The sequence below is a fragment of the Lactuca virosa genome, chromosome 3 (genome assembly GCF_052849685.1).
Source record: "Lactuca virosa cultivar CGN04683 chromosome 3, Lactuca_virosa_CGN04683_v6, whole genome shotgun sequence".
Classification (NCBI taxonomy): Eukaryota; Viridiplantae; Streptophyta; class Magnoliopsida; order Asterales; family Asteraceae; genus Lactuca; species Lactuca virosa.
Window position 1 is genome coordinate 52,245,313 of NC_136428.1, and position 24,017 is coordinate 52,269,329.

Below are 24,017 nucleotides of genomic sequence, written 5' to 3' on the forward strand. Positions count from 1 at the left end.
TGGGTGGATTTAGAGGGTTCCCAGCGTGACCGATGCAACCTTTCAAATTTTACAGCATGGTTTAAATTTGTTGGAAAATTTTCGACATAATATAAATTTTCTGGCGTGCAACTTCTAAAATCATGTGTGCAACCCATATAATTTTATCCTACATCCGCCATTAAATTGTTCATGAGACTTTTTATCTTACATATCTCTTTTTTCATGATATGTATTTCCATGTGTGGGTGAGAACTGAGAAGTGATAGATGTCTTATTCTTTTAGACTTGATTTTTGGGACATCTAGAAGATCCAAATTTTAGGCATAGCATCTTGCCATCTTGGATAGGAAACACCTGGTCAATCTTTTGTTATATAAATATAGATATATAATTTACTTTGCTTTCATATGCCTTTTGACAATCGTTGTAACCCCAATACTCCATTCCCTTCCCTCTCTTATGACCTTGTCTAGAACCTTGCTTCCTGTTGTAGTCGATATTATAACCAATAATGTCTCGTTATTATCATATTATGCTTATTCCCAAAGGCATGAATTGGGGTGTTATCAAAACCAAATCATATCACGTAACTAATATTTCGTCAATTTAATTCACCATTCGATTTTGATCCAACGGTTATTGGTTTAACACATAAGGTTTTTCTCTGCAAAAAGTGCATCTAAGATAATAAGTCTTTCGGCACCATTTGACAAATAAATGACTTCATATCATTGGTGGGACATAAGCATTAAGTCAAAATTTGTACAAACTCTTAAGAGTTTAAAACCCATACGATTCTCACCCCTTCAGATATTTATTTTGAGTTTTGACAGGTAAATGGTTTGTTATTATCTACTATGATATCAATTTGAAGTAAAATAAGCGATAATAATCACTAATCAGTCTCATAAGTATTATAAAGAAAAAACAATAATAAGATATGTTGACAGTGGGACCAAAAGAGGAAATAATCTAGTTATCATCCTCCGATCTTAATCTGGAAACACCAAGCATTTGCTAGTGATGAGGAGAAGTGCCATTTTTTTCGCAATATTTCTGGTGCTTCACTTCGATCATGTTCGGTCCAGCAGTAGTACGTCGGAATCTCGGCTTGCTTCTTCATCGGAGCAGCCTTATCGAACGGCGTTTCACTTCCAGCCTCCCCAAAACTGGATGAACGGTGAGTCTTTCTTCTTAATTTTGACTTCGTTTCCTCTTCAGCTTTCCCCTTCATTCTGTACGTGTTCTAACTATCACAACGCCTCCATCCATATGTGACGGTGAACTTGTCTCCCCATTGATTGCTGGATGATTCAATGGCGCAGATCCTAATGGTACGTAACTCTCGAAATTCAATTTTTGGTTCGTTGTTCCTCTGTTTATTGCATCAATTAGGTTTCAAACCATTTTTGTTTTGTTGCAAATTACTGATTTTGAGTAATTTTCAGTGGTTGCTTTTAACAATTAGATTATGACTAGTTTACAATCGAACACATATTATGTTGGAAAGCACGTTGACTTTTTGCTTATGGTAAATGCATATGCATCCAGGACCAATGTACTACAATGGAGTATACCACCTGTTCTATCAACAGAATCCATTTGGTCCTCTCTTTTCGAATCAAATGTATTGGGGACATTCCATATCACATGACTTAATAAACTGGATCCCTCTAGACCTCGCCATTTCCCCAACCGAACCTTTCGACATCAACAGTTGCTGGTCAGGTTCAGCCACAATCCTCCCCGGAAACATTCCCGCTATGTTATACACCGGAATCGACTCTGAAAACCGCCAAGTCCAGAACTTAGCCTTCCCAAAAAACCTATCTGATCCGTATCTTCAAGAATGGGTCAAATACACCGGCAATCCAGTCATAAACCTTCCGGAAGGGATTCAACACGATGACTTCAGAGACCCCACCACCGCTTGGCTTGCAGACGACGGAAAATGGAGAATACTTGTCGGAAGTCAGAAAGATAAGACCGGAATCGCGTTTCTTTACCAATCCAAGGATTTTGTTAATTGGAGTAAATACGATTCCCCACTTCTTACAGTTCCAGGAACCGGAATATGGGAATGCCCTGATTTCTTTCCGGTGTGGGTCGATAGCACGAAGGGGGTCGATACATCTGTTATGAATTCGAGAGTAAAGCATGTGTTGAAAGTGGGATTATTTGATTATGCAACAGACTACTACATGATTGGGAATTACAGTCCTGCGAAAGAAAACTATGTTCCTCAAAATGAATTAACGCTTAATACTTTGAGGTATGATTATGGAAAGTATTATGCTTCAAAGTCGTTCTTTGACCCTGTGAAGGATCGAAGAATCTTGATGGCGTGGGTGAACGAGTCTGATTCTGAAGCAGATGACATCGCAAAAGGATGGTCCGGACTTCATGTAATTAATTATCCAAGATTTATTTTGTTCTTTATACATTTTTACTTTTTATAAGATTATAAATTCGTTTATAACTTTGATGCAGTCATTTCCAAGGAGTGTTTGGTTGGATCAAAACCAGAAGCAGCTAGTACAATGGCCTATTGATGAAATCGAAATGTTGCATGAAGACGAAGTTAGTTATCAAAATACGAAGGTTGTGCTTGAAGGTGGTTCTTTACATGAAGTTCTGGGCATATCTGCTTCTCAGGTATATTATATATAAGCCATGATAAAATAAAAGTCTTCATAATACCCTAATAATTTATTGTTCGAAACTTGAAAAGGCTGATGTGAAGATTTCGTTCCAACTGGCTAATTTGGAAGAGGCTGAAGAAATGGATCCGAGTTGGGTTGACCCGCAGCTTATCTGCAGCGAACAGGATGCATCAAAGAAAGGCAAAATTGGGCCGTTTGGGCTGTTAGCTTTGGCTTCTAACGACTTGTCCGAACAAACTGCAATCTTTTTTAGGGTTTTTCAAAAGAAGGGACGATATGTTGTGTTAATGTGCAGTGATCAAAGCCGGTAAGTTTTCTTGTTGAAAATATTCAAATAGTAACAAAGATTTAACCTATTCAAAAACTACATATATATCTCAGGTCTTCTACGAGGAATGGAATCGACAAAACAAGTTATGGAGCATTTGTGGATATAGATCCTCAACAAGATGAAATTTCACTCAGAACCTTGGTGCGTAATTAAACCTACTTCTTTTGTTGTTTTGTGTATGTTCAACATTAGGTGTAATGTAGTTTGGTTGGATGTGGGGTTTTACAGATAGATCACTCGATTGTTGAGAGCTTTGGAGGAGGGGGAAAGACTTGCATTACGGCTAGGGTTTACCCGACATTGGCCATTGGAGAAGAAGCGCACTTGTTTGCCTTCAACAATGGAACTGAAACTGTGGTGATTTCTGAGCTGAATGCATGGAGTGTGAGAAAAGCTCGAATTAATGTTGAAGAAACCATAAGCTATGCGGAAAAATGATGTGGAAGAAGATGAGAGAGAGAGAGAGAGAGAGAGAGAGAGAGAGAGAGAATGGTTAAGATGTATTCTTGGTAAGGAGAGATGGAATAACTTATTACATTGGAAGCAAAGATAGCCAGATTAGATGATTTGAGTACTTAAAAGTTAAAATAAGCTCATTTTTTTGTGGTCTAACTTTGGAAAATAGAAAACGGAAAAATCTACCAATTATATAGTCATACTTTCGCGTTAGTAAAAATTATTCAGGGATATTTATGAAAAAAAAAAGACGTTTTTGTAAGATCATATAAAATTATAAAATGTTTGTAATTAAAACAAGAGATAATGACTTAAAAGGGTAATGTATTTTTTGATTTGTACACATTTAGTCACTGATTTTTTTTTTCATCCACATTTACTCATTCAACTTGTTAAACTGTACACATTTAGTCCTTATGACCGGCTACTCCAGGTTAGCCGGTAAAAATGACTTAATAGAGTAATATATTTCTCACTTTGTACACATATAGTCCTTAATATTTTTGTACACATTTAGTCATTAATATATTTTTTTGTTGCAAAATAAGCCATTTTTGTTTTTGTACTCATTCAGTACTTATGAATGATTTCTTTAGGTTTTTCTCACGACATCTTACGTGGGATAGCCATATGGTGGTGAGATAGGTTGAGATGGTCTTGATATATGCTGTAGGACAAGATACCTGGTGCAGGCCGGCTGTAAGTCGTAGGCACGGAGGCTCGAGAAGAGCGGTTGGGTTAAGGCGACATGCCGACAAACCCTGGGCAGTCCGATGACTGATTGGACCTGTTGCATGTTGGCATTCCAGTCCGATGACAGATTAGGCCAAGGTATTCCAATCTGATGAGTGTGGGTTCGTTATGCATGATAATACGTTTGTTGTATCAAATATTTTGGGGGAAGCTCACTAAACTTTGTGCTTACCCAGTTGTTTATGTTTTCAGGTTCTATCGTTGATTGTGGGAAGGGGAATGCATGACTGTACACACTCATCAACAATATTGAGGATTCTGCGTTTCTTATATTACTCTGGTTTTTGATAAATGTATTTTGGAATAAACGTTTTTTCTTAATAATGAATTTATAATTAGGGACTTTTGCCTTATTTAAAAATGAAAAGTTTTGGTTGTGAAAATGAGACGTTACACATAATCATCAACAACCCCACACACTTCATCAATGATTGTCTCACGTAAGATGTCGTGAGAAAAACCTAAAGAAATCATTCATAAGTACTGAATGAGTACAAAAACAAAATGACTTATTTTGAAATAAAAAAAATATTAAGGACTAATTGTGTACAAAAATATTAAGGACTAAATGTGTACAATTACCCTATTAAGTCATTTTTCCCGGCTAACCTGAAATAACCGGTCATAAGGACTGAATATGTATAGTTTAACAAGTTGAAGGGGTAAATGTGGACGAAAAAAAACTCAGTGACCAAATGTGTACAAATCGAAAAATATATTACCCTTTTAAGTCATTATCCCTTAAAACAAAGTTGCCCAGCTCTCTAAAATTTATAATTTCAAACCTAATAACAAAGAGGGTCTACCCGTTTATGTGGTCGACCGGTCTTCCTTTTTATAGAGCGTAAGATTGAAAGGAGTGGGAGTCGCTACCAATCTCGTTACACTCGCTAGATGGCCTTGAACACCACCCCCTAGCGCTCGCTAGGGGGCTCGCTAACCTCCGGTCGTTGCAATATTGGCGAGAAGAAAGAGAACCAAACGTAGGAATCTGATTGGTTGAAGGAGGTTGGACCGGATTGGTTCCCTTTGACCGAATTCAATTCAACAAATTTATATTCCAACCACTCCCTCTTCATTTATTTTCCACCAAACAACTTATATGCATCTATATACATTTAATTAAAAAAAAAACATTTATATACATTTTAACTAAAAAAACATTTATATACATTTCAACCTAATCCATTTAACTTTCAACCACACCATCATCTATAATTCTAATACTATAAAATCAAACCACACTCTCAACATTTCACATACACACAAAATATCATTATCTCCCTCACATACTCTCTTAATTCATCAAAGAAAAATATCTTCATCTCAACCCAAAAAAATCCAAAGAACCAACAAAAAAAAATCTATAAACCTTCCATCACTAAACCTTCCACTTCAAAACACTCAATCACCAAACCTTCAATCACCACAATGTTATCGACCTTCATACGATCAACCCATTCACTCACCCGCTAGCTTATACTTTACCTCTATGGCTCCACAAATGTTTCCATTCAATCTGTACTCCTCAGCCCATGCATTTTTTTTACCACAACCAATCTCAACCACTACCTCGTTCAAATTTAGATCTTGATCCGTTTGAGACGGTTCAAGAAAATCAATTCTTTTCTCAACCTCAACCCCAAAGTAGTTTTCAATGTCAACCACGCTGCCTACTCGACGAGTCAACCGATTCTTCCGATAAAGGACCCGTTGAAGAGTCATTTCAAGAGCCGAAGTCGAACCAACACGAAGGAAACACGATATGTGTGTACGACGAGAATGAAATCATCCCAGAGACACAAACACTAGAATATGCTAGTCAAGAATGGCTACAAAGAATGATGATAATCAACAGTGTAGTAATCCATACCGATCTTCGCCACCATTTGACCGATTATCTTTGGACGATGGACAATCTTGATCTAAATATGCCACCAGAAGACGAATTGGAAGGCCAGTTTCGGAGGAAGACTTGTTTCTTTAGTATTTTTTTTATGAAGTGTGTTTTTTTATGTATTAAGTCGTGTTTCTAGGTATTAAGTCGTGTCTGTCGGTGTGAAGTCATGTTTGTCGTGGTTTGAATTACTAAATTGTGTTTCTAGGTATTTTACGTTTTAATTTAGGGAAATCTCCAGAAAAGTCCTAAAATTTTACCCTAATTTACGAAAAAGTCCCAAACTAAAATTTGTTTATGAAAAAGCATGAATTACAGGTAAAAATGACGATTTGACCCCTTTTTTTCCCGGTTTATCGGTTTCATTACTTACCTGTTTCATTAAAGTCCCATTATTTTACCCTAATTTACAAATAAGTCCCAAACTAAAATTTAGTGATGATTTAACCATTGTCTCCATCAAACATACATTTTATCGGTTTCATTGCTGATTTAGACATGTAGTCATTAAATTAGTTGATAAGATGGATACAATGGGTTATCTAATACTATATTTATTGTAAAATTTGATATCCATCTCATCGGCTCATTTATGACTATGTATCTAGGTAAGCAATGAAACCAATAAAATGCGTGTCTCCAGGAAAAAATGGCAGGAAATGAGTTGATGTCTTATGTGATGGATATATTGCGTTACATAAGATTAGAAAGACAATTTAAAATTTCTTATAAACGTAAAAAATGATGAAGTTGTTGCTAGTTTATGTAATTATTGCAGTCTTCGTCGGATGCATTTTATATTCCAAAAAAATATACAATATATCAAGATATCAAGTTTTATGGTAAACATAGCATTATATAACCTAACATATCCATCTCATCAGCTCATTTAATGATTATGCGTCCAGGTCAGCAATGAAACCGGTAAAATGTATGTTATATGGAGAAAATGGCCAAATCATCACTAAATTTTAGTTTAGGACTTATTCGTAAATTAATATAAAATAATGGGACTTTAATGAAACATTCAAGTAAAGAAACCGGTAAACCGGGAAAATAAGGTCAAATCGCTATTTTTACCGGTAATGCATGCTTTTTCGTAAACAAATTTTAGTTTGAGACTTTTTCGTAAATTAAGGTAAAATTTTAGGACTTTTCTGGAGATTTCCCTTTAATTTATTGTAACTTTTTTAATTTAATATGAAATGTTTGTGTTTAAAAAAATATAATTAATATTATATTAATTGTTTGTGGTTTAAAAAAAATTGTTCAATATTTGTGCATAAAAAATGTTTGTGTATTAAAATAAAGTAATTAAATTAAATTAGAAAAAGAAAATAAAAAATGGAGTGTTAGGAGTGTTACCACTCTCTACCAAATGCTAAGATTAGGTGTTAAATGCAGAAAAATGAGGTGACATTCAAAAAGCGGACATGGCAAGGTGCTAGGAGTGTTACCACTCCCTCCAGCCTAAGAAATGTGGTATCCACCAAATTCTGGAATAATATTAAGATTCTTTCATCCATTTTGATGAAAGAAAGTATAGATTTAAAGTCGGAAGAGATTATGATGACCATATTAATTCTACATTTTCACTCCTTTATGCTTTATGAAAATTATCACCACTTTCACATTTTTCTATGTTACCAACATTACTTACATTTCATGAACCACCTCTTCTTCATCAAGATCATTAAATGTATTTGGAACCACCTCATCAAATTCACTTACACCTCCATGACCTTCACTACTACTATCATCGGACGAATCATGAAATTTATCATCACTCTGTTAACAATATTCCTACCATCACTTTTTCTTGTATAAAAGACATGACTCCTATTTTGATACACATATTTCCAGCTGCAAGATTATTTGCCTCATCGTCATCCGAAAATAAAATATTACCCCACAACAAGGCAACCTTTTTAAAAATGCATGAGTTCCAAGCACACAATGGAAGTCTAGAAATCTCCAACCAAACTAACATCTATTTAATCACAAACACATTGGTAACTTGTAGGAACTTAGCTAACACATTTTGAATTCCCACATTTGACATAAAATTGCCACATATTTCAGAATCCTCACATGCTACCCATACCCATTACCCTCCAACATAGCAAATCTTTATGTTCATAAACCCCTCTTCACGACACAAATTCTCCAATCACCACTTTATGAATTTCCGAAGTAGGCGTTTTTTCCAAAATCCTCACCGTGTAACATCCTGATGTTTAGATAATTCCAAATTTTAACCCTAAGTACGAAGATTATTGCATTTTAGCCCTTATGTGTGAGAAATGCTGCAAAATGCCCCTTAGTGGCAATTTTGTAAATAATGGGCGTGGGGCACGTACGCTGGGCGTACATATCGTACACTAGGCGTATGTGATAGGGTCCCAAAACCTAATTTTTAGGGTTTGGACCCTATTTAAACATCTTTGTGGCGTCCAAGTCTCTTCTCTCATCAGCCTCCACCACTTCACTCGACCTTAGCAAACCCTAGACTCTTGTTTGAGCATTCTTGACCTTTGGTGTGCATTTTAGTAACCTTGAAGGAGAAGGAAAGAAGTAGAATCACCTTGGAAGCTTGAAGAAGCTTTGGATCTGGAACCCTCACCTACCTAGCAGCCTCGAGGAGGTATAAAGTTCTGAACTTGAATTGCATTTCTTTAGATCTTGTTAGCTCTTGTTTCTTGAAGCATTTTGGTCCCAAGTCTTGACCTTTATGAGTATGGCATACTCCAGCCCATATAAGCTGTCCTTTCAGACGTTTTAAGATGTCTAGAAGCATAAAAAAATAATCTTGGTTCTTAGTTCTTCCCCATTCATGTGCTAGGATGTCCTAATGGATTAAGAAGTTAGGGTTTGTTAGTATTAAGCACTTTTAGCCATGCAAAGTCATAAAGTTGGAAACTTTATGACTTATGATGATATTTTGAGCTTAGATCTAGACCTGGACGTAAGGAATTGATGTATTAAGCTCCTAATAAGAAGTTGAGGTGATCAGGTACGTACGTTGGGTGTACTAAATGGTACGTTGCACGTAAACGATCAAATCCCCGACTTCTTGGTCAAGAGGAGTACGCCCTGCGTACAACTGAGTATGCCCAACGTACTCAGCTGGGTTGTTGACCTTGACCTTTTGACCAAGGTTGACGTAAGGGTAGTTTGGGCATTTTAGGTCCTTTGGGATTATTAGCTAAGCATGGGTCACCGATTTCGTTTAGCTGATCGGTAGAGTCGGTGTTGGAGTTGTACTCAATGCTATGTACTTTCTGCTACTCGTGGGACTGAGAGGTGAGTTTTCCACACTATACTCGTGGGTCGAAGGCACCAATGTCAGCCCACTAGATCATGTATCCTGGTTATAGGATAGTACTATGCTAGTATATGACTGATTAGTTGATCTGTATGATTATATGTATTTGTTGGTTCTGTGTTTATGTTTACCTGTTACATATGTCGACATATTGTGGTTGGGTTGAGGCAGCCCTGCTTTGTGATGAAGGCCAAGACACCTGGGGCGGTCTGGATAGGCTGTAGGCCATGCGAGGCGGTCCAGTCAGGCCAAAGGCCCGTAGAGCGGTCCAGATAGGCTGTAGGCCCTGCGAGGTTGTCCAGTCAGGCTGAAGGCTCATATTTACATGCTTTTGTTTGTTATATTGTGTGACGGTACTTTAGGGGAACTCATTAAGCTTTGGTTTACAATTTCAGTTTATTGTTTCAGGTACTTCAGAGGATCATGGGAAAGCGAAGGCTTGATCGTGCACATATTGCTATTTTTATGATAATGGATCTTGGGGTACTCTGATTTTGAATAATACTTTTGAAACAATGATTTTGTAAACATTTTATGGATGAAATGGGTTGTTTTTGAAAATTTTAAATTTCTCTGATTTTTAGGATGTTACAAGTTGGTAGTAGAGCCCTGGTTTGATAGAATTGGATGAGCATTCGTGTGAATCTAGAGTCAAATTAAGGATCTGTAAAAGTTTTCAAAATAAAAAAAATGGTTTTCAAATATTGTTTTCAAAAGTAACCAAGGAAGGATGCAATGTGTATGATCAACCGAAACAAGGAAGTATACCCCAAGTTACCCACACTGTTATTTGTTATGATATGGTAGAATAACATGCTAGTTGTAGGGTAGGGATCTTCAGGAATTGCATGATAGAATTGCCTGATGTATGATGCCTTATTCCTAGGGAGTTTCTTGCTTCTTGTTGTAGGACTCTTTCGGGTGTGAATTGACTACTAATTGAATAGGATAAGTCGCATACTACACGGGTTAAATAATTTAGAGTGAAGGATTTGGTCCTATTGCGCAACTCTTGTCTGAGTCCACCTGTTGTAGGGTTGAATCTTTTAATCTAAAATTATTTAAGTTATGTTGCATGTGACTGTATTCATGAAGTAGTTAACTGGCACCAATGGGGGTCGTTCGACAATTGATGGCAGGGTGAGGTGTGGATCCTAGGATAGCCTAGGGAGTATGTAGTGATCATGATGCACTTTTTAGCAAATGTTGGGCAATATCATTATGAGTGAGTATGGATGTAGCAGGCCAGTTCCAGAATGTTTAGTCACTCTCGAGAGAGTAAGGATGGGATGTATGCGTATCCTAGTTGTTGTATTTGTTTTAGGTGGTTGTGATGATCCTTGAGACAAATACGGGTAGGAGCAGAAGATGGTATGGGCCCATACTACTGAAAGCACAAGACCCGTATGCATAACAAGGAAGTCACAAACCCGAGGGGTAGTCTCTTCATGTGGTTGTAGCAATGTGTATCGCGGAATTCCTGATGCATTTTTAGTTCGTTTTCAGTATGGAGTTCACAAGGGGATCTGGTTCAGGATCTGGTGCTAATGGTGAGGAAAGGTCGGGGTTGACTGTTGATCATATACGAGAGATGATTATCGTCGAGGTTTGACAGATATTGCAGGAAGAATTGTCTGGTATCGTGGATCAGATCATTGGCAGGCTAATTGCCAAGTTCGAGGAGCGAACTGCAACTTTGCAGACTGTGATAGGGACTACTGAGATGAATACTGGGGGAGATCATGATGTGGGGACACGACTCAGAAAGAGAAGGAGGGCTCATTCAACGATTGACGAAGAGTTCGAGGCTGCTAACATGGGTACTGGAATTCAAGGGAGCTATGATATCTGCAGGAAGTGTGGGGGAACCCATGGGTTTACTTGTCACAAGTTCAAATGCTATAAGTGTGGAGAGAGAAGGCATGTATTTTGCGACTGCAAGAATGATCAAATGTGTTTCCATTGTCACCAGCCGGGTCATATCAAACCCGAGTGTCCTATATGGGTAGCAGAGGGAGTACAAGGCCAGATGTCCACCATCCGGCTCAAGGATGAAACGCAAGAAATCGCAGGTATGAAATTTTGATCATCGTTTTAATTTTGAGTGGATAGTCATTCATGTAGTAGCATGTTAGAATTATTATGCTAGCATCTATAGGCCTTAATGGGTCAGGGATTCAACTTTCGGGGTGCTCTGTGCATCATAAAGTATGAGGGCTGTTCTATAAGGGTTGGAAGCTGTAATGTTGGGAAGGCTTCTGACATACCCATTCAGGGTTTGGGATTTCCTCGTGATTGTTGGTTACTATTCAGGAATTGCCATATGTCATTTTGTATACCGATAGCATCTGAACGAACCATTTTTTGGGTTGCGATGTGGAGAATGTCGGACATTAAGGGAGCAAGCTCCGAGTGGGAGAGAACTTAGCATTCTGCTCGGGGGATCAGATTCCACAAGGTCGGAGGACTAATAACCATATTGATTTTGATGGGTTCTGGACGACGAGGCGAAGGAAGTTACAGTGTAAGTTTGTTGGATTTTTGGTATTCAAGACTGTTGAGATCTTTTATGATAAACATGATTGGGAGATTGATCCGAAGCGGGTGTGGGGTGAGTTGTCAAAAATTCCTGCTCTCGGGGTTGTGCATGCAGTTCTTGCGTCGGAGGCTTCTAGACAAGATCTCACTGCAGTCGGCTGTCCCTTCTAAGACAACAAAATAGAGTTAAGAGGAGTGCGTGTTGCTCAGGCTGAATATCAATTAAGGGAGGTAGGGTGAGAAGGAGTCAATCAAACCTTGGTTTTTATGACATTCAAAGTTTGGGGTTCAGTCGGTGAGCAACTGTAGGATCGGTTCGGTTATTAAAGCTAGAAATTTCTTTGAGAAGGGTGTATGGATGGTGATCAATCTGAAAAGCTTAGGATCCAAATGCTATGGATTGTGAGCGAGTAGTAAAATTCTTGAAATCGTTAGAGAATAACTAATTCCAAGTGGGGGAGAACCGCTTGGAAATATCGGTAATAATTTCAAATGCGGATTATCTTGTAATTTGTATCTAAGGACAAGAGAATAGTTGGTTTTGAGCATAGTACGGGAATCAGAGGCTAATGATTTGGATTATCTCGGTCGGAGGATCCGGCTCGTATTGAGACGGTGGCAATTAAGGAAATGTTTTGAGAACGTGGGGTAACCGTAGAGTTCCCTAGGTGGTAGTCAGGCGTAGAAGAATGGTAAGTCTACGATTTGGCCGTAGCATTCTATGGGATGAGTTAGGTCGTACCAGGAATGGTTGTGAGAATGTGGCAAGAACGGTGAGGAACATCGAGCTTCTCATTCCAATGATTGGATAATGTCACAACGTGTTACGGACCCTCATGGATTTCATCTATGATATGGCAGGTGCAGTTATTGGTTATCAGATCAGGGGTAAGCCCGAGTATAGTTATTGGTTAGGCGGATCGAGGAAAGGATTTGTAGTCAGCGGATGGCAGGGCTGTCGAGCTGAATGAGTGCTTGGGTTAATCTGGTATGCGACCAATTAATTTCCATTCAGGTCTCGCCAACAAATTTATATGTTGAATATTCTTTCCGCATGTTTTGATGGTGTTCCTAGTCAGAGACTAGGGGTAGGTACGACAATCGGATGATCACCAATTCTAGAGTGGGGATACTGAATTTAGGACTGACGGGTTCCCAGTTCCGTGAGGTATATTGATGGAATTAGTTGTGAGGTTAGTTCGAGAATGTACGGTTGTTGGGTTCTCACTGGAAGTTGGGTCTTTATTTGGAGGGAGAAGATAGTCGTGCAATTGAGTAACTTCAAGTCATTGTTTTTGGCAGTTGTGGGTTTCTGTGTAGTCTCTCGAGTTTTTCTAAGTAAGATGCTTGATTGAAGTGGTTAAAGGGAGTGTGGGATATGTTGACATTGTGGTGTTTCACAACAACATCTAACATTCCAGTATCGGTGCACCGCCATTCGAGCTCCTCTATCGGAGGAACTGATGGGTTTTAGGCAAAACAACAATCCTATGGTGCACATGCAAACCCTAAAGCTTTGGATCGAGTTTTTCTAATTGTACATGCAATAATCATCCAAAGCTTGCAAACCCTAATCTAGCATACATAAAATCGAAAATCATAACTAAAAACTAAGTTAGGATGTTACCTTTCAATTATAGCTTGATCTTTAACCTTTGAGAGCTTTAGTATCACAAGTGTAATACCTCTAATCGATCACAAACACCAAGAGCAAGTTGGAGAATATGAGAGAGAGGAGGAGGCTCAAAATCGGCTCTAAGATCCTTCTAGGGTTTCTGGTAGCCGAAAATGTGATGCCAAGGGGTTTCTTATATAGCTGAAGAATTAGGGTTTCAGTCAAAGACCAAATCCGGTTGCTTAGGCTCTAAGCAGCCCATAAGATCCTTCCAGAATCCTTATCATGGACTAAATCCTTATGGGCTATCCATAAGATTTCATCCACCCCTATCCATAGAGCTCCTCAGCCCATATTGCAATTATCACATAATTACACTATCAGTCCCCTTAATTCAATTAATCTCTTTTGACCACATAATTAATTCTAAATTAATTCTTGACCAATATCAATTAAATAATATGATTTATCTTTTAATATATTATTCACATAATATATTAATAAAGCATAATTAACCTCTTTCTCCATAATTCATCCAGTCAAGTTGCTTTGGTGAAGGCAACCCAAAAGGACCATGCTACTATCGGGTCAAGTACATACCAAAAATAGTTATGGGCTTAGACACCTAATCCAACAGTCTCCCACTTGGATATGTCTAATAACTATAAATGCAAGTAAAACTTCAAAATCCAATTAACAATCGTAGCTCTCAAAATCCGTTGTCGAACTCTGACACGTCCTTTAGATAAGGTATCATGTAATCCTCCGTTCTCAAAATATCATGCGGACAAATACATGAAACATCATCATACTTATTGTCCAACAGTTTGTTTCCTGATTTCTGATTTGTCTGACATAGAACTTAATTGAACACATCAACTTAGTCCTGACCGGGCCCGACACATAAGTCAAATCAAATCATCGAGGGGCCCAAGATATCGCTTTTAACCTCGTCGGATAAAAGGAACAGATAAACTTCGACTTATATGCTTGTACTATTTACTTATCAAATCATACACAACACTACGTTTTATAACATCAAGTTATTGATGCGTTTACGCATTATCAATGCACAACCAACTCGTAAACAACAACTCATAAACAACAACTCATATATCTAGGTTTAAAGACTATATGATATTATCGTCTCACAATCACTCGTGATTAAATTCCATGAAGTGATTCATGTGAGCGCGGGTTTAATCCAATACTCAAATCTTATTTCACAAGCACTCATGAACGTTGCAGCAAACTTTTGCTATGTCTAAATGGTTAGACAATCTACAAGCCAATTCATGACAGTCTTCTTTCATACTTACTTCCAACGTATGATTGACTGTGGATAGTTTAAATAATCTCATTATTTAGGAAGTCAAAACATGCAAAGTGAAACAATAGTAAATAATTAACACAAGACAGTAACATTACTTATAGATAATACTCCTTTATTTAATCATCAAATGTTAATTACAATTTATCTATTACAAGTTCCTAAAAGCTATCTAATCACTAAAAATGATATTGTCCTTCAGCCAAATACTCCTAGCATGCTGCAAGTGCTTAACCCTACTCAGTCCCTTCGTAAGGGGATCTACTGGGTTATCCTCTGACGATACCCTCTTCACTATGAGGATTCCCTCTTCTATCCGATGTCTAATAAAGTGATATTTTCTATCGATATGCCTGGATCTGCCATGATCCCTCGGTTCCTTGGTTAAGGCAACCGCACCTTCGTTATCACAGAAAATCTCCATAGGCTCTTTTATGGCAGGTACAACTCCAAGGTCTCCGATGAAGTTCTTCAGCCATATTGCCTCATTCGACGCTTCGCTCGCTGCTATGTACTCTGATTCACACGTTGAATCATCTACGGTCTCCTGCTTGGAAACTTTTATATGTTACTGCTCCTCCATTCAGGGTAAAGACCCAACCTGACTGAGAGCGGAAATTATCTCGGTCGGTCTGAAAACTGGTGTCACTATACCCTCGCACTCTCAAGTCTTCACTCCCACTGAGGATAAGAAACCAGTCCTTAGTCCTCCACAGGTACTTAAGAACGTTCTTTACCGCAGTCCAATGTGCTCCACCATGATTCCCTTGATATCTGCTGACCATGCTCAAAGCGAAGGACAAATCAGGGCGAGTACACGTCATAACATACATGATTGAGCCAACTGCGGAAGCATAAGGTACTCGGCTCATCTCTTCTATCTCGGTATCGGTACTCAGACTCTGAGTCTTACTCAGTTTGGTATTGCTTTGGATTGGTAACTCCCCTTTCTTGGAATTCTCCATGCTATAACGTTTTAACACTTTATCCAAGTAAGTACTTTGACTAAGTCCTATTAGTCTATTACTCCTATTTCTCAATATCCTTATCCCTAAAATATAGGCAGCTTCTCCGAGGTCCTTCATAGCGAAGCACTTCCCAAGCAAGGTCTTAACCTCGTGCAAGGTTGGGATGTCATTTCCTATGAGCAGTATGTCATCCACATACAAAACGAGAAAGCTAACTATACTCCCACTAGCTTTGACATATACGCAAGACTCATCCTCGCTTCTCGAGAAACCAAACTCTTTGACTTTCTCATCAAAACAAAGATTCCATCTTCGAGATGCTTGTTTCAATCCATAAATGGATTTCTCAAGATTACACACTCTATTAGGGTGCTTGTCATCTACAAAACCCTCTGGTTGACTCATGTAAACATCCTCAGCCAAATTCCCATTTAGGAAAGCGGTTTTGACATCCATCTGGTATATTTCATAATCATGAAACGCAGCTATGGCTAGCATAACCCCTATAGATTTAATCTTTGCTACTGGTGAGAAGGTCTCATCATAGTCAACTTCGGGAGTTTGAGTAAAGCCCTTCGCAACCAATCGCGCCTTATACGTGTGTACTTTCCCATCCGTGTCGGTCTTCTTCTTGAAGATCCATTTGCACCTGACCGTCTTACGACCTGACACATTGTCAACCAAGTTCCAAACTTGATTGTTATACATGGACTGAATATTGCTGTCCATTTCCTCTTTCCATTTTGCAGACTCCGGGCCTGCCATGGCTTCCTTGTAGTTGTTAGGTTCATCCAAATTTATTAGTGTGCTATCACTAGTCATAGTCAACTTCGGGAGTTTGAGTAAAGCCCTTCACAACCAATCGAGCCTTATACGTGTGTACTTTCCCATCCATGTCGTTCTTCTTCTTGAAGATCCATTTGCACCCGACCGTCTTACGACCTGGCACATTGTCAACCAAGTTCCAAAATTGATTGTCATACATGGACTGAATCTCGCTGTCCACTGCCTCTTTCCATTTTGTAGACTCCGGGCCTGCCATGGCTTCCTTGTAGTTGTTAGGTTCATCCAAATTTATTAGTGTGATATCACTAATAAACGTATCACCTTCAGTTGTTATATGGAAACCATACAACACAGGTGGAACACTAACCCTACTGGAACGTCTTAGAGGTAGGGACTCGTCAATCAGTTCAACAGGAGTTTCCTCCTCGGGTTGAGCGCCAGTGTTAGAGGTTCCTTCATCGCTTGATTCTTGAAGCTCTTCAAGAGCAATTTGCCTCCCACTGTCCTCCTGGCATACGAGTTCTCTCTCTCGGAAAACTCCGCTCCTCGCAACAAAGACAACATTGTCACTCGGTCTATAGAAGAGATATCCAAAGGACTTCTGAGGGTAGTCGATGAAAATACACCGCTCACTACGAGGTTCGAGCTTGTGGTGAATTTCTTGTCTTATGAAAGCCTCGCAACCCCAAACCTTGATATGTGCCAACGAGGGAACCTTCCCTGTCTACATATCGTGAGGTGTTTTGGCAACCTTCTTAGTTGGGACTAAATCAAGGATATGGGCGGCAGTCTCTAAGGCATACCCCCAGAATGAGATAGGTAACGAAGCTCGACTCATCATGGAATGAACCATGTCCAACAAGGTTCGATTGCGCATCTCAGCCACACCATTCAACTGTGGTGTTCTGGGTGGCGTCAATTGCGAAACAATTCCACATTCCTTAAGATAATCGTGGAACTCGATATTAAGATACTTACCACCTCGATCGGATCGGAGCATCTTTATCTTCCTGTCCAGCTGATTCTCCACTTCTTGTTTAAACTCTTTGAACTTTTCAAAAGTTTATGACTTGTGCTTGATTAAGTAGATATACCCATATCTGCTATAATCATCGATAAAAGTCGCATAGAAGCGGTTCGCATCCCTTGTGGTAGATCTAAAGGGTCCACATACATCCAAATGTATGAGATCCAATAAACCCTCACCCCTTTCACAAGTACCAGTGAAGGGTGGCTTGGTCATCTTTCCAAGTAAACAAGATTCGCACGTGTCATCCGACTTGAGGTCGAATGATTCCAACACTCCATCCTTTTGGAGTTGGGCTATGCGCTTCTTGTTGACATTTTCAAAGACGACAATGCCACAAGCATGCTTTGTCCAAACCATTGGACGAATCAATATGCAACACATTATTTCCTAAGTTATCTACACCATTCACAGTTTCATATACTCCATTACAAGGCAATGCTTCAAAATAGAAAGTACCATTCAAGGAAGCATTAATAGAACTAATTTCATTATTAAACAAAATTCTAAAACCTTGTCTGTACAAACCGTGAAAAGAAATAATGTTTCTCGCCATTTCTGACGAGTAGCAACAATCATTCAAATCTAAACCTAACCCACTACTAAGTATTAATGAATAAACTCCAATCTTGGTGACAGACGACAGTTTCCTATTCCCCGTGATCAGGTTCATCTTCCCATGCTCTACATCCTTACTTCTTCTTACACCCTGCAAATCAGAACAAATGTGAAAACCACATCCTGTATCAAGGACCCAAGAACTAGCATGTGATGAGTTATTAGATTGAATAGTGTAAATACCTACGAAGGAAGGATTTATCTTCCCATCCTTGATGTCTTGCAGATACTTCGGGCAGCTTCGTTTCCAATGCCCTTTCTCATGGCAGTAGAAGCACTTTGCTTCTTTTGGGTTGGTAGAGGGGGTAGCAGAACCAACTTTGGTCTCACTAGAAGAGGATCCATCATGGGACTTTCCCTTGTGGCTCAAGGAAGGAGCCTTCCTCTTCTTCCCTTTTCCTTGCTCAATATCCAAGACAGGGGTAACAGTAGTAGGAGCAGCTGCAATAGATTTGCCTTTTAGACTACTGTCAGCAGTCCTTAGCAGGCCTTGAAGCTTGCTCAGAGTGACCTCCTCCTTGTTTATATGATAGGTCATACGAAACTGGTCATTACAAGGAGGGAACGAGTGAAGAATGATATTTATAGCCAGCTCCTCATCGAAGTTGACATTCAACTTCAGCAAGCGGTCCACAAACATTTTCATTTTCTGCAAGTGGGCCGTGATGGACTCTCCATCCTTTATTTTGGTAGTGATCATCGAGGCGATGATCTCGTACCTCTCCTGCCTAGCACTTTGATGGTACCTTTCCATAAAATCTTGGTGCATCTTGTATGGATAGTAGTCCTCGTAGGAATTTTGGAGTTCAACAGTGATTGTAGCGAGCATGATGCAATGGACCTTTTTTGCGTCCCTTTCATGAGCCTCGTAGGCAGCAATTTGCTTAGGAGTAGCAGTATTTTGGTCAATCTATTTCAACTCCTTGTCGAGAACATACTCTTTGTCTTCGTAACGTGTGACCGTTCGAATGTTGCGAATCCAATCATTAAAATTGGATCCATCGAAGATCACCTTCCCACACAAGTTCATGAGTGAGAATGAGCCAGAAGGGGTTGAGCCAGAAGCATTGTTGTTTGGAGTAGACATCTGAAAAAGAAAAGGAACAAAGTTTAGATTAGATAAGAATCCCCAATTAAACACCCAAATGAGAAATTAGGGCTAGGACCCAACACAATTATTTACAATTCAGAAGAGGGATGCCGTAATCTAATTGCAAATAATTTGAAGGTAGGTAAATGACGATTTACCAATTTCCACCATGAAAAACGAAAAATAAAATTAAGTTTTAAATAAATTGAAATTCCTAGATTCTTTTGAGATTCATTGAACTTTTCAATGGCATGTTTAAATCTCGATTATGCCCTTCAAGTTTGTGACTGGGATACCGAGGATCACAAACAAGGTGTGAATAACCATGCAAATGTGCTTGGTACTCTTGATGTCATTTATCACCTAATCAATGTGTCGGTTAGCCACACACGCTCCATCCATCTGTGATAAACATCGAGCCACCCTTTGCCACCTTTGTTAGTCCCAAATTAGTGTGCCGGTTAACCACACACGCTCCACTAACGACTTGGTAAAGTGAAAAGTGCAATTTCATGGAATAGCATACATTTTCACATTTTTTCCTAAAGTAACTAAGATTGGGAATTTATAAAAACATTTAGTTAGTTTATATAATCATTATACTTATTAATGAGGAAATAGTTGTCCTATCCTACCCGTTGGGCTAACGACCCTCCACCAATCAAGGAAGCGGTGGGTGAGATTGGACACCCATTAAACCACCATTTTATAGGCAGTAACCTTATACACCCCTTATAGACCGGCTTCGTGAATGAGGCCTACTAACGGTAAGACTGACTCGTCTTATATATATATATATATATATATATATATATATATATATAATTATTAATCTTTTAATATTATAATAGTATAAATGTTGAATTTTAAACTTTTAAAACTCTAGAGTTTAGAATTTAAATATTTCAAAATTAAATTTTTTTAATTAAAATTTAAATTTCAAAACTTGAGGGCAAATTTTGAAAATTTTGAAAATATATTTTAGATCAAATTTGCAAAATAATTAAATATCATATAATTAATATTTATCACATAATTTGACATAATCTATTTTCAACACATGATAATTCAAATCAAAAATAAAAATAATTAAATTTTTATCATATAAAACAAGTAATTATCTTAAATTTGACAATTATCCTTTAATTTGATTAGGATATCAATTACCATAACAGAAAAATCTGATTTTAATTTGAAAAATAATTTATGGTAATTATCCAAATCAAATTAGGGCAAAAAATTTCGAAATTCTGCAACAGAGCCAAACTCACGTCGTGACAAGCCCTGTGTCACGTCGTGAGTCGAGATAGAACCCAAAAATGGAAATTTTCCAGCTTTGAAAATTTAACTTTGCATCAAATACAATAGAAGAACAACCCGTCTCTGATACCACTGATGAGTTTTAAGCAAAACAACAATCCTATGGTGCACATGCAAACCCTAAAGCTTTGGTTCTAGTTTTTCTAATTGTACATGCAATAATCATCCAAAGCTTGCAAATCCTAATCTAGCATACATAAAATATAAAATCATAACTAAAAACTAAGTTAGGATGTTACCTTTCAATTATAGCTTGATCTTTAACCTTTGAGAGCTTTAGTATCACAAGTGTAATACCTCTAATCGATCACAAACACCAAGAGCAAGTTGGAGAATATGATAGAGAGAGAGGAGGAGGCTCAAAATCGGCTCTAAGATCCTTCTAGGGTTTCTGGTAGCCGAAAATGTGATGCGAAGGGGTTCCTTATATAGCTGAAGAATTAGGGTTTCAGTCAAGGACCTAATCCGGTTCCTTAGGCTCTAAGCAGCCCATAAGATCCTTCTAGAATCCTTATCATGGACGAAATCCTTATGGGCTATCCATAATATTTCATCCACCCCTATCCATAGGGATCCTCAGCCCATTTTACAATTATCACATAATTACAATATCAGTCCCCTTAATTCAATTAATCTCTTTTGACCACAAAATTAATTCTAAATTAATTTTTGACCAATATCAATTAAATAATATGATTTCTCTTTATTTACATAATATATTAATAAATCATAATTAACCTCTTTCTCCATAAATCATCCAGTCAAGTTGCTTTGGTGAAGGCAACCCAAAAGGACCATGCTACTATCGGGTCAAGTACATACCAAATATAGTTATGGGCTTAGACACCTAATCCAACAATGTTGTACCCCAGTTTGTTTGGGAGATATTGGTCATAGAGTCATGTGAAGGACTGAGGTAGTCCTTCAAACGACAGAGCTTATTCAGCAGACTAGACAGATATTGTAGACAGCTCAGAGTCGGCAGAAGAGTTATAACCGACAAGCGTCGATCCGAGTTGGAGTTCCAGGTCAGTGATATGGTTTTGATGAAGGTATTACCATGGAAGGGTGTAAATGTTTAATACGCTTCGTGAAGAGGCGCAAGTTGGGGCCCCGGTATATTGGACCATTTTGAGTGATTTCAGGGTTGGTAAGGTAGCTTACGTGATAGATTTGCATGAGGAGCTCAGCTAGATCCACAACACCTTCCATGTTTTGCAGCTTCGGAAGTGTATGGCTGTTGATTCAACGGTTGTTCCTCTGGAGGATATTCAGCTTGATGATCGCCTGAATTATGTGCAGAGACCAGTGTCGATCTTGGATCGGAAAACAAAGGCCTTACGCAACAAGGTGGTGCCTTTGGTCAAGGTTTGGTGGCAACATCATAAGGGTTCCGAATGGACGTGGGAGCCTGAGACAGAGATGCAGGAGCACTACTCTGAGTTGTGCACGACATCCGACTTCGAGGACGAAGTCTAGTGCAAGTGGGGGAGAACTGTAACATCATGATGTTGTGATAATTCCAAATTTTAACCCTAAGTATGAAGATTATTGCATTTTAGACCTTGAGTGTGAGAAATGTTGCAAAATGGCCCTTAGTGGCATTTTTGTAAATAATGGGCATGGGGCATGTAGGTTGAGCGTATGTGGAAGGATCCCAAACACTAATTTTTAGGGTTTGGACCCTATTTAAACATCTTTATGGCCTCCGAGTCTCTTCTCTCATCATCCTCCATTACTTCACCCGACCTTAGCAAACCCTAGACCCTTGTTTGAGCATTCTTAACCTTTGGTGTGCATTTTAGTGACCTTGAAGAAGAAGGAAAGAAGTAGAATCACCTTATAAGCTTGAATAAGCTTTGGATCTAGAAACTTCACCTATCTAGCTGTTGGATTAATGTCTAAGTCCATAACTATATTTGGTATGTACTTGACCCGACCCGACATGGTCCATTTGGGTTGCACTTCACGGGCACAATTTATATGGATAGTCTTTTGAGAATAGTATATTTATGATTTATATTAATATATTATAAGTTCTAATATATTAATATGGAATCATATTACTTAATTAGTATTGATCAAGAATTAATTCAGAATTAATTAAGTGATCAAAAAGAACTAATTAAATATGGACTCTTATATATATGGAATGGGCCAAGTTCATTTAGGTTGGACTAAGCTTTCATGGATGGTCCATGGAGCTTTTAACCCATGGATCCTATGTAAATGAAAGGTCATGGGTATTAGGGTTTACATGGATGTAACCCTAATCCCCCATAATATATAAAGGGGTCATTGGCTCACAAAATTGGCACAAGTGTGTGAAAATAAGAGTGGGCCGATTTTAGTGTGCATACATATTCTCTCAAGTTCTTCCAAGGTGTTTTGGTGATTTGTGATTCCATTTGAGGCTTCCACACTATTGGGGCTAAGCTCTTAAAGCTTGAACATCAAAAGGTATGTCATCTAACTAGAACTTTGTAGTATAGGTGCTTCATAATATGCTAGTTAGGATGAAACCTTGGAATAGTTAATATTTGCATGTATAATAGAGAAAACAGAGATCCAAGGTTTATAGGGTTGCATGTACACCATAAGAGTGTTAGAATGCTCAAAACCCAACAGTGGTATCAGAGACATGGGTTGTTTTCTGTTATATTGATGCAAATGTTTTATTTTCAAGTTGGAAAAAAAGGAAAAAAAAACATGACGTTTGTCAAATTTTAAGATAATTACTTGTTTTGTGAAAAACGAATTATTTGTAAAATTTGAATCATTTGTTATATGAGTTGAATTAGGTCAAATTTAGTAAAAGATAAAATGATATGATTATTTTATTAGTTTTAAAAGTTTGATCTAAATGTTTTAAGGAGTTACATATTTTGTCATAAAATTTTGGAGCTCTAAAGTTTTTTTTTAAAGTTGTGATGTTAAGGGTTTTTGAAACTTCTATAAGTTATGGATATGGAAGTTTTTTTTTAAAAAAAAAAATTTGATTCAAAGTTTTTATGGAGTTACAAAATTTGGTGTTAATGTTTTAAAGAATTCCATAACTTGTTCTTAAGTTATGGAACATGGAAAGTTTCATCATAAAACACCATTAATTCCATAAGTAATGGAATCCAAAGGTTTTCAAGAATTACAAAACTTGCCCTCAAGTTTTGGAATTTGAGAAAAATTTTTTATGAAAAAAAGAATTGAATTCTAAAACTCTTGGGTTCATAACTTAAACAATTAATTAAATGGTTTTAATTTTGAGTTTAATAATTGGAATTATGATGTTTTGTTGAATAGTTCAAATTAACTCTTATGAAA

At 38.0% G+C, this 24,017-nt stretch overlaps 1 protein-coding gene across 2 annotated transcripts; it reads left to right on the forward strand.

Annotated features, from left to right (window-relative positions):
* Window positions 1-921: 921 nt before the first annotated feature.
* LOC145165672 (fructan 6-exohydrolase-like) lies at window positions 922-3,588 on the forward strand. Of its 2 annotated transcripts, XM_079084467.1 has the most exons (7): window positions 922-1,162; window positions 1,308-1,316; window positions 1,534-2,387; window positions 2,473-2,637; window positions 2,714-2,952; window positions 3,027-3,117; window positions 3,205-3,588. In XM_079084467.1, exons 1-7 carry the CDS (start codon window positions 1,006-1,008, stop codon window positions 3,412-3,414), a joined length of 1,725 nt encoding a protein of 574 aa, XP_078940593.1. In that variant the 5' UTR covers window positions 922-1,005; the 3' UTR covers window positions 3,415-3,588. The 2 variants fall into 2 exon arrangements, with proteins under 2 accessions (XP_078940593.1, XP_078940592.1); XM_079084466.1 differs by lacking the exon at window positions 922-1,162 and having other exon boundaries at window positions 1,284-1,344.
* The last annotated feature ends 20,429 nt before the right edge of the window (window positions 3,589-24,017 follow it).